General features: G+C 42.4%; 1 protein-coding gene across 1 annotated transcript in view; it reads right to left on the bottom strand.

Annotated features, from left to right (window-relative positions):
• Positions 1–15,557, bottom strand: part of slc4a11 (solute carrier family 4 member 11) — a 51,090-nt gene extending 35,533 nt beyond the window's left edge. Inside the window, 2 exon segments of the mRNA XM_034297387.1 lie at positions 1,492–1,542; positions 15,373–15,557. Of these exon segments, the coding sequence (XP_034153278.1) occupies positions 1,492–1,542; positions 15,373–15,409 (88 nt within the window). The 5' untranslated portion in view covers positions 15,410–15,557.
• Positions 15,558–15,928: the final 371 nt, after the last annotated feature.

Raw genomic sequence — 15,928 nt, 5'->3', positions numbered from 1 at the left:
TTGCCAACACAAGAAAACACACAAAATATAATATACAAATTGTGGTAAATTAATTACAAATAACTGACAGTCCTTAGCTCCAAACTTCAATGTGGTGTGGCGCAACTAATTGTCTTTAGAAGTCACGTGATTAGCTGAATGGAGTCCGCCTGTGTGCATTTAAGGTGTTTCACATGGTTTCAGGTTAAATACATCTGTCTCCAGGAGGTCCCACAGTTGGTTAGTGCAATTCCTGACAAAAACCACCTCATGCAGACGAAGAAACATTTAAAGCAAATCCAGCAATCAAATAATAATATTTCAAAGACAATTAATATCGCCCAGCAGTGACTTCTTGGCGTTCATTTGACCGTGGCACACCGCCTTGGCAAAATCCTTCCTGCCACGTCAAGTAAAAGACAATCTAAACGTCTCATTAGACACATGACAATTTGTCAGGGTACAAAACAGTTCTTAAGGGTGTTTAGCTCACTGAGCTATTTTCTACACAGCTATTTGAGAAACACAGAGTCACCTATACGCGCAATGCAGACGAGCTGCACAGATATGGAGATAGAGTATTGCCAGAATGTTTGTATTCACAGCACACAACTCACAAGTGTGAATCGTAAATACACAGCATACAATCCACACACGTGAATCCATGATTGTAAACCATGATTCGTATAAATACACAGCAGTGAATCCATGATTGTAAACCATGATTCGTATAAATACACAGCAGTGAATCCATGATTGTAAACCATGATTCGTATAAACACAGCATCAGACTCACAAATGCGAAGTTGGAAACGTAAAAAATTGCACAATAAACACCTGACTCATTTCTAAAATAGCATATAAATGCAGCCAAATTTGTCAGTCAACACTTTCGTGTTAGAATTGTTGAGGGGGAAAAACGAAAACATTTATCCTAGAAGAACATGCTCAGTGGTGGAATAAGGAGACGATTGACCTTCTAGCAGGACACCAAACGGGAGTCAAAGCCCGGCCCTCAATCCAATTTAAATTACACATTGAAAGAGTTAGAAATTGCAACCAACTTAATCAAAGTTGAGCAATTTTGCTGATGTAAGAAGGGATTCATAAAACACATTTGATTTACTATTTACCATATTGGTAGTATTATAACTAGCACTATTTACCATATTGGTAGTATTATAACTAGCACTATTTACCATATTGGTAGTATTATAACTAGCACTATTTACCATATTGGTAGTATTATAACTAGCACTATTTACCATATTGGTAGTATTATAACTAGCACTATTTACCATCTTGGTTGTATTATAACTAGCACTATTTACCATCTTGGTAGTATAATAACTAGCACTATTTACCATCTTGGTAGTATTATAACTAGTACTATTATTGTCTTGGTAGGGTTATAACTAGTACTATTTACCAGCTAGGTAGGTTATTTACAGCTAGGTAGGGTTATAACTAGTGATGGAAGTTAATATAGGTTTTGAGTGTTACACTACTCACCCATTTCCTGAAAGTAGAACCCATTCTTAGACATCCCTGAGGAAGGAGCTCCTGTAAAGATCGGAAAATGTATGAGTCAGATAGACAGGTACAGACAGACAGGTACAGTTAGACAGGTACAGACAGACAGGTACAGACAGACTGGTACAGACAGACAGGTACAGACAGACTGGTACAGACAGACAGGTACAGACAGACAGGTACAGTTAGACAGGTACAGACAGACTGGTACAGACAGACTGGTACAGACAGACAGGTACAGTTAGACAGGTACAGACAGACAGGTACAGACAGACAGGTACAGACAGACAGGTATAGTTAGACAGGTACAGACAGACTGGTACAGACAGACAGGTACAGTTAGACAGGTACAGACAGACTGGTACAGACAGACTGGTACAGTTGGACAGGTACAGACAGACTGGTACAGTTGGACAGGTACAGACAGACTGGTACAGACAGACTGGTACAGACAGACAGGTACAGACAGGCAAAGAGCCTAAGAACAAATAAATGGTGAAGCAGCAGACAGGTCTTCCTAACCTCATGTCATGTCAACCATCCATCATCCGGTCAAATAATTACATGTCAGCCTTTCACACTTCATACTGCAGCCTATTCAATTCATGGGCTAACACACCCTACATTGCCAATTAAAAAATGTTAAAATACGGGGTTGGAATGTACTTTTACATGATTTACTGTTCTACTGGCATACATACAAGCAGAAATCCCCAGTACACATCTGCAGTGAATGCTGCAAGTTAATGTTTCATATAATATTTTTGTACTAAATGTATCGGAGTGCCAGAGATATTCCCCATTTAAAATGTTGTAGTTGTTGAATCTGTCCTGTTATGCTGCCTTTGGGTAGGCTTTTGAAACCAAAAAGCTTAAACCCGCAGTTTGCAGCTATATTGTACTGTTCACCAAGCATATATTCCACAGTTTTAGTTGTGTACAGGGAGTATCCGTACCGGTATTGAGTGCGTTTACAGGAAGTATCAGTACGGAGTTTATTTACAGGAAGTATCAGTACCAGTATTGAGTGCGTTTACAGCAAGTATCAGTATGGAGTATCTTTATAGGGAGTATCAGTACCATTACTGAGACAGTTATTTCATATAATATCGGTATTCATCTCAGAAATCAGACCCAGTCATTTAACATCAAAGGAGGAGTATTACTCAAGCTGAAGTCATTACATAAATCATCAGAAATTAAAAACTGTTTAATCATTAGGCATTGACTAGATCTGAATCTCAAACTTCTTTACAGAAGATGAGACAGTGAAATTCCTCAGAATGAAACTATGTGAAGTTTTATTATCAATGTTCATCAAAAATAGAAGAACCAATCAATGTCAAAGGTCAACAAGTCTTTGTCAAAGGTCAAGGTATTTTCATTTGTGAGTTTTTAAAGTTTTCAAACTCAAAATAACTCAATATCACAATGCAGTTTTGTTGAAAAATTAGATTTTTCTCACAATCCTATTTTATTTTTCTCTCCATAGAAGTGAACTGAGCAAATCTTCTTAACCCTTGTACGCCCCTCAGCATTTTTGTACATTTTTCGATTTTTGAATTTTTTATTTGGGTATAATTTTGTCTGTGTTGCAGCTAGGGGCATGCTTTTTTGGCATAACTCTTCTTTTTTGTTACATTTTTGAAATCCAATGTCTTTAACTCTTTCATGTCTTTCATACTCTGTTTATGAATTTTGCACCCTCTTGACACCTTCGTGGACAAAAGTGTCCCATTGACTTCCATTAAAAACAATTTTTTTTATCTCACTGCCATTATAGTATAAAACCATGCATTCTGTAATGTAAGCATTCCATTCTGAAGAAAAGTATTGATATTTGAAATTTTGACTGTATTCCACCAAACACACACACACGCAAACACACACACACCCACACATGCATGCACACACCCAAACACACACATACAGACCTGCGCGCACACACATACACACAGGTGTCCAAAATTCTTGGGGCACCTTGGTAGACACATGGCTCAAAAAAATACAAATACAATAATTTCTTCCATTGGCCTACAATGGGAAAATGGTTGAATCTGGTAGAAGAGTTTTTGTGTGCACGTGTGCGTGTGTGTGTGATGGAATACAGTCAAAATTTCATCAAAATGAAATGCTTACATTACAGAATGTATGGTTTTATACTCTAATGGCAATGAGATAAAAAAAATTGTTTTTAATGGAAGTCAATGGGACATTTTTGTCCCATCCAGGTCTCAAGTTGTTTAAGAGATTTATGAAAAAAAAAGCTGGAAAAAATATTAATGTATAAATATTTTATGGCAGTTATTGTACGTGTACATTTTTGTCCACGAAGGTGTCCAAAGGGTGGTACATTTGAGGGGCGCACAAGGGTTTAATATATTTTTTCTTTGGCTCCTCTCCAGACAGAGGCTGGGTTAATAGATTCGCTTCAACTATTCAACAGATGAGAACCAAACACCGTTGTTACATACAGAACAAAAACTCTCATCGATAGGTGGACTACAGACAAAGAAACACTCAATATGCTTTTAGGGAGACGTCTGGATCTTTCCCTCACACAAACTCTGTCTGAAATGACATCTTATTGGCTGTACCCTCTCTGCCAGACCTGTTCAACAGAAGTGGCACCGGAAAGTATTCAGACCCCTTCACTTTCTCCACATTTCATTTTTTATTAATTTAATATACACCCTTTTCCACCAATTTACACACAATACAGCATAACGACAGAGCAACAACACGCTTTTAGAAATGTATTGAAAATGTGAAATATGTCCATTCAGATCTTATGTTAGGACACTCCAAACTCTGCTCAGACACATCCTGTGTCCTTTGATCATTCTTGAGATGTCTCTTGAACTAGATTGGAGTCCAATTGTGGCAAATTCAATTGATTGCATGTGATTTAGAAAAACACACACCTGTCTAACTAAGGCAAAAACCAAGCCATGATATCCAAGGAACTCTGTAGACCTCTGAGATTGTGTGAAGGCCTAGATCTGGGGAAGGTTTTTAAAGAAATTGCTAAATTATTGACAATTTCCAGGAGCACAGTGGGCTACGCTATTATGAAATCTAAGATGTTTGGAACCACAAAGACTCTTCCTAGAGCCGGGCAGTTACTAAGCAAGAAAGGCCTTGGTCAGGTGACCAAGAACCCAATGGGCACTCCATCAGAGCTACAGAGTTTCTCTGCAGAGATGAGAGAACCTGCCCAGAATGACCACAATCTCTGTAGCACTCCATCAATGAGACAGCTAGACAGAAGCCACTCCTGAGTAAAAAAGGCATATGATATGCTACATGAAGGACTCTGAGACCATGAGGACAAATATTATCCAATTATTAGAACTATAGGTAGTGCTGCTTATCACCTGGCTAATACCAAAGTAAAGCATGGTGTTTGGAGCATCATGCAACGGGGATGCTTGTCAGCAGTGGGAACTGGGAGATGGGTCAGGATTGATGGTATGATGAACAGAGCAAAATACCTGACTGAGAGAAAACCTGATTCAAAATATATATTTTTTTACCTCTCCATTATTAGCTAAATAGCAAGCCTACTAACAGACTAGTGAACAAAAGTTCAGTATAAGCTCTAAGTCTGTTCTAGTTAACTGTATTTATATCTTTGGTATTTCCTCCAATTAGCAGACGAAGAAGGCTACCCGGTTCTGAAGCGTGAAATATAAGCATCCATAACTGGGTTACTGAATCACATTGTTTGGTATAACATCATAGAAATGCATCTCTGTGGAGACTGGGGGGAGCAGAGACATATACACACAAAAAGACAGACAAAACACACAGATAAACAGACAGACACACACAGACAGCGGTCTGTCATAGACAGAACCAGGCAAAATCAGGGAACGTTTAAACAAGGTGAAAGTTGACATGAGAGTCATTGCTAATTCAGTGCCTACTGTGAGCTCTGCAAGGTTTCACTAGGGATTTGTTACATACAGTACCCTATTTCCCCTCCAGGTCAGGGTCTAAAGTAGTGGGCTATTCGGGGAATAGGCTGCCATTTGGAAAGCTATTTGGAGACCTACGTATTTAGTAGAAACACCATCCACAAGCATGATGAATTAATGACAAGGGAATCTCTCTGAATTAGATTAATGACACCAATTTAGTTATTTTTCTGGCAAACCCAGTTAGTTACCTTGTAGTTAGCACGCATGCATAAGCACACATATGTGCCAGCACACACACACACACACACATACTTCCACACACTCGAAAGGGCTGCTATACAAACGAGTTCCAAACCACAACCTGCTGAAAGAGGAAGTTGTCTCCTCATTAGCAGGAAATGTGAACTAAAATGACTTGTATCAATGCTCTCATCTTATCAAAAGTGACAGTCAAACAGTCGCTGTGTGTGTTTATGTGAGAGAAAGAGAAACATCCAGTATTTTTTCAACCTACTCAGTACATTTTTCTCTCTGTCATGTTTTCTAATTTAGGATGAGATATATTATTATTTTATACTTCAACAGCCCCCTCCAAAAATGGATGTGAAATTGGTTGCTTTATCGGCTTGATCTTTTACAAATTTAGAAAGATCTCTATTTATACAGATGTGTACCAAAGTGGCCAGTAGGCCTGTGACAGTTCTCCTAACCCATGGTGCGGTACATATTGCGGTTTGAGAAATGTATTATCAACAGTTACTGAAGATCAGTTCTTAGTTCATTTGACAAAGGTGTCATGCTAATCCTGGATGAATACTTAATTTGATTAGATTCAACTTTGTCATTGAACAGTACAAGTACATAACAACAAAATGAAGTTAGCATCCAACCAGAAATGCAAATAGAAGAGGGCAGGAAATGTATTTACAAGTATTAAGTATAATGTATATTACAAGTGGAATGTGTAGATGTGCAATAAAGGCAAATGCAGTACAAATGGCAAAACTAAATGTGCAATTAAGACAAATAGAGGAGGGCAGAAAATGTATTAAGTATATTTTCTGCCCTCTTCTATTTGCCTTAATGATGTCTGAAGAGAGCACAATCCAAAATAATATAAACTGCTAGGAGATCTATGTACCCTACCAAACAGTTAGGAATTTGGGTACAATTATATATTAAAATATTGCCCTTCAAAATACAAAATATTGAAGGGCAATAAGACAACTGTACAGAATCAATGTACGTACACTCACCTAAAGGATTATTAGGAACACCTGTTCAATTTCTCATTAATGCAATTATCTAATCAACCAATCACATGGCAGTTGCTTCAATGCATTTAGGGGTGTGGTCCTGGTCAAGACAATCTCCTGAACTCCAAACTGAATGTCAGAATGGGAAAGAAAGGTGATTTAAGCATTTTGAGTGTGGCATGGTTGTTGGTGCCAGATGGGCCAGTCTGAGTATTTCACAATCTGCTCAGTTACTGGGATTTTCACGCACAACCATTTCTAGGGTTTACAAAGAATGGTGTGAAAAGGGAAAAACATCCAGTATGCGGTAGTCCTGTGGGCGAAAATGTCTTGTTGATGCTAGAGGTCAGAGGAGAATGGGCCCACTGATTCAAGCTGATAGAAGAGCAACTTTGACCGAAATAACCACTGGTTACAGCCGAGGTATGCAGCAAAGCATTTGTGAAGCCACAACACGCACAACCTTGAGGTGGATGGGCTACAACAGCAGAAGACCCCACCGGGTACCACTCATCTCCACTACAAATAGGAAAAAAAGACTACAATTTGCACGAGCTCACCAAAATTGGACAGTTGAAGACTGGAAGAATGTTGCCTGGTCTGATGAGTCTCGATTTCTGTTGAGACATTCAGATGGTAGAGTCAGAATTTGGCGTAAACAGAATGAGAACATGGATCCATTATGCCTTGTTACCACTGTGCTGGCTGGTGGTGGTGGTGTAATGGTGTGGGGGATGTTTTCTTGGCACACTTTAGGCCCCTTAGTGCCATTTGGGCATCGTTTAAATGCCACGGGCTACCTGAGCATTGTTTCTGACCATGTCCATCCCTTTATGACCACCATGTACCCATCCTCTGATGGCTACTTCCAGCAGGATAATGCACCATGTCACAAAGCTCGAATCATTTCAAATTGGTTTCATGAACATGACAATGAGTTCACTGTACTGAAATGGCCCCCACAGTCATCAGATCTCAACCCAATAGAGCATCTTTGGGATGTGGTGGAACGGGAGCTTCGTACCCTGGATGTGCATCCCACAAATCTCCATCAACTGCAAGATGCTATCCTATCAATATGGGCCAACGTTTCTAAAGAATGCTTTCAGCACTTTGTTGAATCAATGCCACGTAGAATTAAGGCAGTTCTGAAGGCGAAAGGGGTCAAACACAGTATTAGTATGGTGTTCCTAATAATCCTTTAGGTGAGTGTATGTTGACAAAGACAGTACTCTGTCCTATCAGTAATATTTTATTCTTTTCTGCTCGGTTCTGCTCTGTTCTGCTGTTCTGATCTGTTCTGCTGTGTTCTATTCTGTTCTGTTTTGCTACCTAAATTCAACCCACCTGCTCTTACAGACTGGTTAAATTAAAAACATGAAGTAATCTCTTTGGAAGACCATGTATGTCTTTTTTTAAACAACTATTGTCTTGGTAAAACTCATCTTGTTCCCAGACACTTCTGTGCAAATGTGCAAAGAGTCTGTTGGACAACTCCGTAAAAAATGGCCATTGTTAGAATAGGCTACAGCAAATAGAAAGAGTGGAAAAACTGGGGTTGTGGGTCTGCAGTCTGATCTGGAGATATAGCATGTAAAAGAGGTTTTGGTGAAACCAGCCTGATCTGGTGATACAGCCAGAATTATACCTCTCCTTCATTGAGTGTGGTCACTCTAAGCAGAGAATAAAAGGAATCCCTCTTAATGCCAAAAGAGTAGGACCATCTAGGAGTAGGACCATCTAGGAGATACACAGCACTCCAATGGACCATCTAGGAGATACACAGCACTCCAATGGACCATCTAGGAGATACACAGCACTCCAATGGACCATCTAGTAGATACACAGCACTCTAATGGACCATCTAGTAGATACACAGCACTCTAATGGACCATCTAGGAGATATACAGCACTCTAATGGACCATCTAGGAGATATACAGCACTCTAATGGACCATTTAGGAAGCATTCTAGACCCTTCCAACGACTGACTGTCTCTGTTCATTGGTTGAAACTCGATGATCAGAGACAACAGAGGCCATGACAATGTAAAGCTAGTAGAGCGACTTATCCATCAAACACAAGTCACAACAATACAGAGCTAGTATGGAGCTGTTTAACCATCAAACACAAGTCACAACAATACAGAGCTAGTATGGAGCTGTTTACCCACTGATGTAGTCAAACCAGTCCTGAGAGACTAAATGTTAAATATCCTCAATCAATAGATTCAAAGTGAAACTAATTAATTACAGAATAAAGGCTTACTGCAGTGTCTCATTGGATTACCAACAAGACCCCTTCAATCTATTACATTAGGAATGAAGAGCTCTATTCACTGGAGGTTTATAGATTAGGAATGAAGAGCTCTATTCACATGTTTTAACATGCTAGATCCAGGCTTTACAATATTATAGTACCATCCCCCTGGTGAGTCTAGTTCCAGGCTTTACAATATTATAGTACCATCCCCCTGGTGAGTCTAGTTCCAGGCTTTACAGTACTATAGTATAATCATTCTGGTGAGTCCAGATCCAGGCTTTAAAGTTCTGTTGATTGGTAGGGTAGAGTGTAGTGCGTAGGGTAAATGGTAGTGCAAAGGGTAGAGGGTAGTGTGTATTGTAGAAGGTAGTGTGTAGGGTAGAGTTTAGTGTGTAGGGTAGAGGGTAGTGTGTATGGTAGAGTTTAGTGTGTTATGTAGAGGGTAGTGTGTAGGGTAGAGGGTAGTGTGTAGGGTAGAGGGTAGTGTGTATTGTAGAGGGTAGTGTGTAGGGTAGAGGGTAGTGTGTATTGTAGAGGGTAGTGTGTAGGGTAGAGGGCAGTGTGTATGGTAGAGGGTAGTGTGTATTGTAGAGGGTAGTGTGTATTGTAGAGGGCAGTGTGTATTGTAGAGAGCAGTGTGTAGGGTAGAGGGCAGTGTGTAGGGTAGAGGGCAGTGTGTAGGGTAGAGGGTAGTGTGTATTGTAGAGGGTAGTGTGTATGGTAGAGGGTAGTGTGTATGGTAGAGGGTAGTGTGTATGGTAGAGGGTAGTGTGTATTGTAGTGAGTAGTGTGTAGGGTAGAGGGTAGTGTGTATGGTAGAGGGTAGTGTGTATTGTAGAGGGTAGTGTGTATAGTAGAGGGTAGTGTGTAGGGTAGAGGGTAGTGTGTAGGGTAGAGGGTAGTGTGTATTGTAGAGGGTAGTGTGTAGGGTAGAGGGTAGTGTGTATGGTAGAGGGTAGTGTGTAGGGTAGAGGGTAGTGTGTAGGGTAGAGGGTAGTGTGTATTGTAGAGGGTAGTGTGTAGGGTAGAGGGGAGTGTGTATTGTAGAGGGTAGTGTGTAGGGTAGAGGGTAGTGTGTAGGGTAGGGTGTATATTTGTTCTCCCTCTTCTATCACCAGTCTTTCGTTCAGTGCAGTTTAATCTGGCTTCTCCCATTTCATAAAGACCCATGCAGTGCTGGGAGGGGATCCCTCCCAAACTCAATTAAAGCCAGACCCCCACAACAATCTCCCTTTCAAGTCTGCTGCTCAAAGCTGTTCTGCTCTCCTCTGCAGTACAGTAGGATCCAGCCAGCTCCAGTCTCCTGTAATGCACTTCCCAATCCACTATCTACTGGGATATCTAGGGTAGAAGGGAGTGTGTAGGGTAGAGGATGGGGTGTAGGGTAGAGGGTAGTGCCTAGGGTAGAGGGTAGTGTGTACGGTGGAGGGTAGTGCGTATTTTAGAGGCTAGTGTGTAGGGTAGAGGGTAGTGTATAAGGTAGATGGTAATGCGTAGGGTGGGGGTAGTGTGTAGGGTAGGGGGTAATGTATAAGGTAGATGGTAATGCGTAGGGTGGGGGTAGTGTGTAGGGTAGGGGGTAATGTATAAGGTAGATGGTAATGCGTAGGGTGGGGGTAGTGTGTAGGGTAGGGGGTAATGTATAAGGTAGATGGTAATGCGTAGGGTGGGGGTAGTGTGTAGGGTAGATGGTAATGCGTAGGGTGGGGGTAGTGTGTAGGGTAGATGGTAATGCGTAGGGTGGGGGTAGTGTGTAGGGTAGATGGTAATGCGTAGGGTGGGGGTAGTGTTTAGGGTAGGGGGTAATGTATAAGGTAGATGGTAATGCGTAGGGTGGGGGTAGTGTCTAGGGTAAAATGTAGTGTGCTGGGTATAGGGTAGTGCATAGGGTATGGGGTAGGGTAGGGTAGTGTGTATGGTAGGGGGTAGTGTCTAGGGTAAAGGGTAGTGCATAGAGTAGAGGGTAGTATGTAGGGTAGAGCATAGGGTAGTGGGGGGTAGTGTACCCGGCAGTACAGTAGAATCCAGCCGGGTCCAGTCTCCTGGAATGTACTTCACAATCCACTATCCACCTCCCCCAGTCAACACTGACACAACACAATTAAGATGTAATAGGAGGTGCCCACAGCCCGGGTGTATGATTGATTAACTGACTTGTTGACTGTCTGGAAGACTGACTGACTGATTGATTTACAAGCTGACCAGTAGACAGATTCACTGTCGGACTAGCAAACTAACTAGGTGACTAGTTGATTAGCAAACAAGTTGACTAGCTGACAGTGGAGGAAGGCAATGAGCTGAATAAGTGGAAAGCAATACTGGTTACAAAAGCAGCATGATGAAAATAAAGTCAACCAGTCTGTATCACAACACCTAAACTCAATCTGTTAGCATACCCAATCAATCAATCAATTGTATTTATAAAGCCCTTTTTACAACAGCAGTTCTCACAAAGTGCTTTTACAGAGACTCCCGGCCTTAAACCCCAAGGAGCAAACAACAGTAGTGTTGAATATACCCAATACCTATACCCAGTCTGTAACTAGACCCAAAACCTATACCCAGTCTGTAACTAGACCCAATACCTATACCCAGTCTGTAACTAGACCCAATACCTATACCCAGTCTGTAACTAGACCCAAAACCTATACCCAGTCTGTAACTAGACCCAATACCTATACCCAGTCTGTAACTAGACCCAATACCTATACCCAGTCTGTAACTAGACCCAATACCTATACCCAGTCTGTAACTAGAACCTATATTCCAAAAACAACTAAAGTACCATGACACCTTAAGTCAGTCAGCATCACTACACCTAGTCAGTCAGGTTGTATTTCATCTAGACAGTCAGTTTCTATTACCACAACTAAAGTCAGTCAGGTTGTATTTCATCTAGACAGTCAGTTTCTATTACCACAACTAAAGTCAGTCAGGTTGTATTTCATCTAGACAGTCAGTTTCTATTACCACAACTAAAGTCAGTCAGGTTGTATTTCATCTAGACAGTCAGTTTGTATCATTACACATTAAAGCAGTCAGTCTCTCTAGACTTCTGGTCAGCCAGTATCACTATACCTAAATTCAGCCCCACAGGAATGTCATGCCAGTTCATAGGCTGTGTGCCATGCAGATCAAAGCACCATCACCATAAGCACTAGTAACAGAACACAGGAAGCTACACTAGTCTGTCTGTGTGTGTGTGTGTGTATGTGAGCGCATGTTATACATCAGTAACAACTGTTTTGCATAAAAATGGCCCTGAGCGTTGAAGCAGGAGACATGTTTACAGAAGCAGCGAATATTCAGACTGTAACAAGGCTTTCACATCAATTATAATGAAGCGCCTATGTAATTAATGTCTGTGTCTACTCTGGCCAAGATAATCAGAGGTCTTTACTCTGGTCCAGAGAATTAGTGATCTCTGATCTGGACCACAGGATAGGATCTCAACCCTGGATCAGAGAACCAAAGGCCATACAGTGCTCTCCCTTCAAAAACACCCTATCCTGCACACAATTATTCTTGACTGGATTTCTCTAAAATGTGTATGGTGGATTACAATGGCTAGTTCTTGGGCCTCAGGAGTCAAACACTATCACGGTGTGTCTCTCAATTCGACAGAGTTAAAAGTGCATTTTACAGAACATGAACGCAAGCCCAACGTTCCGCTGGCAGTCCTGCGTCATCCGACGTGTCCAAACACACACCGATTCAGAGCACAGGTGGTCAACGCAGTGGTCAAATACGTTCACAGAATGTAGCCTTCACTTCTCAAAAGTCCAGACAATTGATGCAACGGTCAAATGGCTCAGGTTTTTTCAGTACTCTCAGGCCAGTTTACACCAGGGACAAGAACATGGTCAAGTGACCCGAATCTCAGAGATCATCTTCTCCTTTCCCTCATCCACCTCCACTCATTTTTACTCTCCCGCCATCTTCCTCTCTGACGTTGTCATCCATCGTTCCAAAACACAGGAGAGCTTACCTGTTGCCCTTTTGATTCACGTCAACATACTGATTGCTTGTTGAATAATTACGTTTGCTAGTGTTTAACACCTAGACGACTGTTTGTTGAGTTTTAGAACTGCAATGATTTGAGTTTCAGTTTCAACAGGACAACATGTGTGCTTTTAAAAAAAAGAGTGGCTGAAAAGAGTGACTGAAAAAAACGGAACAGAGATTGGTATGAAATCAGGTGTACAGTGCTCTTAAGTCGGGTTGGAATTGGTCTTCCATCTAGAATTCAGCAAAATGGCTTTGTGTAAATTGTTCATAGAACCAGTTGTAATGTGTTAGCGTGAAAAACTATCACTGACAGGATAAGTCACAATAACATCTATCCACGGCCTGTCTCAACACATTAACTCAGCCTCACTACATTAACCCATCCTCACTACATTACCCCAGCCTCATACATTACCGCTGCCTCGCTACATTAACCCAGCCTCACTACACACTATATTAACCCCGGCTAAACACATCACCACAGCCTCACTACATTAATCCAACCACACCTCATTATACCAGCCCCACTACATTACCCCAGCCTCACTACATGAATCCAACCTCACTTCATTTCCCCAACCTCACTACATTAACCCAGCCTTACCACTTTACCCCAGCCTCACCACATTAGCCCAGCCTCCCGACATTAAACCCTGCCACAACTCATTAACCCTGTCTCAATACATTAACCCTGTCCCACTACATTACCCCTGCCTAAACACATTACCCCATCCTCAACACACTAGCCTGGCCACAACCCATTTGCCAGGCCTCTACACATTAGCCCAGCCTCACTACATTACCCTGGCCTCACTACATTAAACCCTTCCTCAACCCATTATCCCACCCTCAACACATTACCCGAGCCTCACCACATTACCCCATCCTCAACACACTAGCCTGGCCACAACCCATTTGCCAGGCCTCTACACATTAGCCCAGCCTCACTACATTACCCTGGCCTCACTACATTAAACCCTTCCTCAACCCATTATCCCACCCTCAACACATTACCCGAGCCTCACCACATTACCCCAACACATTAACCCAGCCCAGCCACAATACACAATACATATATTATACGTATATACATTTGCATAGGCTCCAACACACGATAGGTTGTACACACTTCCTCCAGCCACACACCAGCACCGCACCTCCAAATGAGCTCTGTCCTCCCTGGGAGACACAGAAAGCTGCCAGGTTTTGCTGCTTTCCCTCCCTCCCTCCCTTCCCCCTTCTCCTTTGCACCCCTCTCTTTCCCTCAATCTCACCCTCCCTCTCTCTCTCCCTCCATCTCTCTGTGTCTTCATCTCGTTCTCTCCCTCTTTCCCTGCTCTTTTTTTCCCTTTCTTTATCCCTCCCTCCTTTCTCTCCCATCTGTGTTCTGCCTGTCGACAACACACACACACACACACACACACACACACACACACACACACACACACACAGTCACATTAGTGCTTCCCATGCATGCTCACACACACATACACACACACACCTATGTTTACAGACACACAAACACGTTTGGGATCTTTTAAAAGGCACCCCTGTTCTCCCGGTTTGACAAGTATTCTCTCTATATACCTTGCTTTCTCTTTCCCTATATCTCTTCCCATTTGACTTCCACCTCCCTCTCTTTATGTCCCTCACAGTATCATTCCCTCAGATCTTTGAGGATCTTTAAAGAATTATTTCTTAGTTCCGCCAAACTACCTAAGATTAATGGAGCTAGTAGAGTTCCTGTGGCATACCAGACATACACAAAACAGAAAGCTCCACTCACAGCCCCGCTTACACACACACACACACACACACACACACACGCACAAACTAACATCTGCATTCTGTGAAGGAAATACTGCCTGCCACACCAAGCCTGAAAATCATAAAAACAACATAAAAACAAGCATAAATAAACATGAAAACATGAACTCTATGATCGACCACACAGGACAAAAGACCAACTGGATCTTGACTGGATCAGCTTGCATACATACACACACACACACACCACAAACATGTACACACACATGCATGCATGCATGCATGCAAGCAAACACACACACACACACACACACACACATGCACACCCGCCTTCCGCTCAGCCTCAGTGGAGGTGGGCTGGCTGCAGCACGTTTTAACAGGAGCTTTCTCAGGTTTCAGAGGAAGGGAAACCCCAAGGTTCTCTCTCTACTCCCCTTTCTCTCCCCCTCTCTCATACGCTCTCCCCCTCTCTCTCCCTTGCTTTCTCTCGCTCTCGCTCTCACTCTTCATCTCATTCTTTTTCTGTCTCTGTTGCTGTCTGTCTCTTGCTCTCCATCTCCCTGTCCTAACCGCTCCAACAGGTCTGGGGGTGGGGGTGTGGGGGGTGGGGGTAAAGGGTAAGAGAAGGTTGATAGGTCGACTCACCAGAAGGCACAAAATGAAGAACTTTGTTGGGTTCCATAGTTAAGTGAAGAGTATTTCCTCCTAGTCAACCCATCATGTGTTCTGTTGTCCTGCTCAGATGAGTGTGATCACCTACCTTCTCCCGCTCTCTCTCTCTCTCTCACTCTCTCACTCTCTCTCTCGCTCTCGCTCTCTCGCTCTCTCACTCTCTCTCTCGCTCTATCACTCTCTCTCTCGCTCTATCACTCTCTCTCTCGCTCTCTTTCTGACGCTCTCGCAGACACATGCAGTGACTCAGCCCCGATCCTGCCTCCTCAGATAGAGAGCGCTGGGTCCTAAAGCCGACCAGCTCCTTACAATATTTTCAACATTCTAACAGTCAGGGAGCCAGTCAACCAGCCAGACAGACAGTCAGTCAGGGGGACAGTCAGGGAGCTGTTTAGGGGGGGCAGCCAGCCAGTCAGTCTGACAATCATCCACCCAGTCAGTCTGACAATCCTCCAGCCAGTCAATATGTCACAGCTTGACAACAGAAGCTGGAATACCGGTTTGCTAGCATACCTGCCCCCTTTACCTT

This window comes from Esox lucius, chromosome 15 (genome assembly GCF_011004845.1).
Source record: "Esox lucius isolate fEsoLuc1 chromosome 15, fEsoLuc1.pri, whole genome shotgun sequence".
NCBI classification, from domain to species: domain Eukaryota; kingdom Metazoa; phylum Chordata; class Actinopteri; order Esociformes; family Esocidae; genus Esox; species Esox lucius.
The sequence above is the reverse complement of the archived record's forward strand: the minus strand, read 5'-3'. Positions and strand labels throughout refer to the sequence as shown.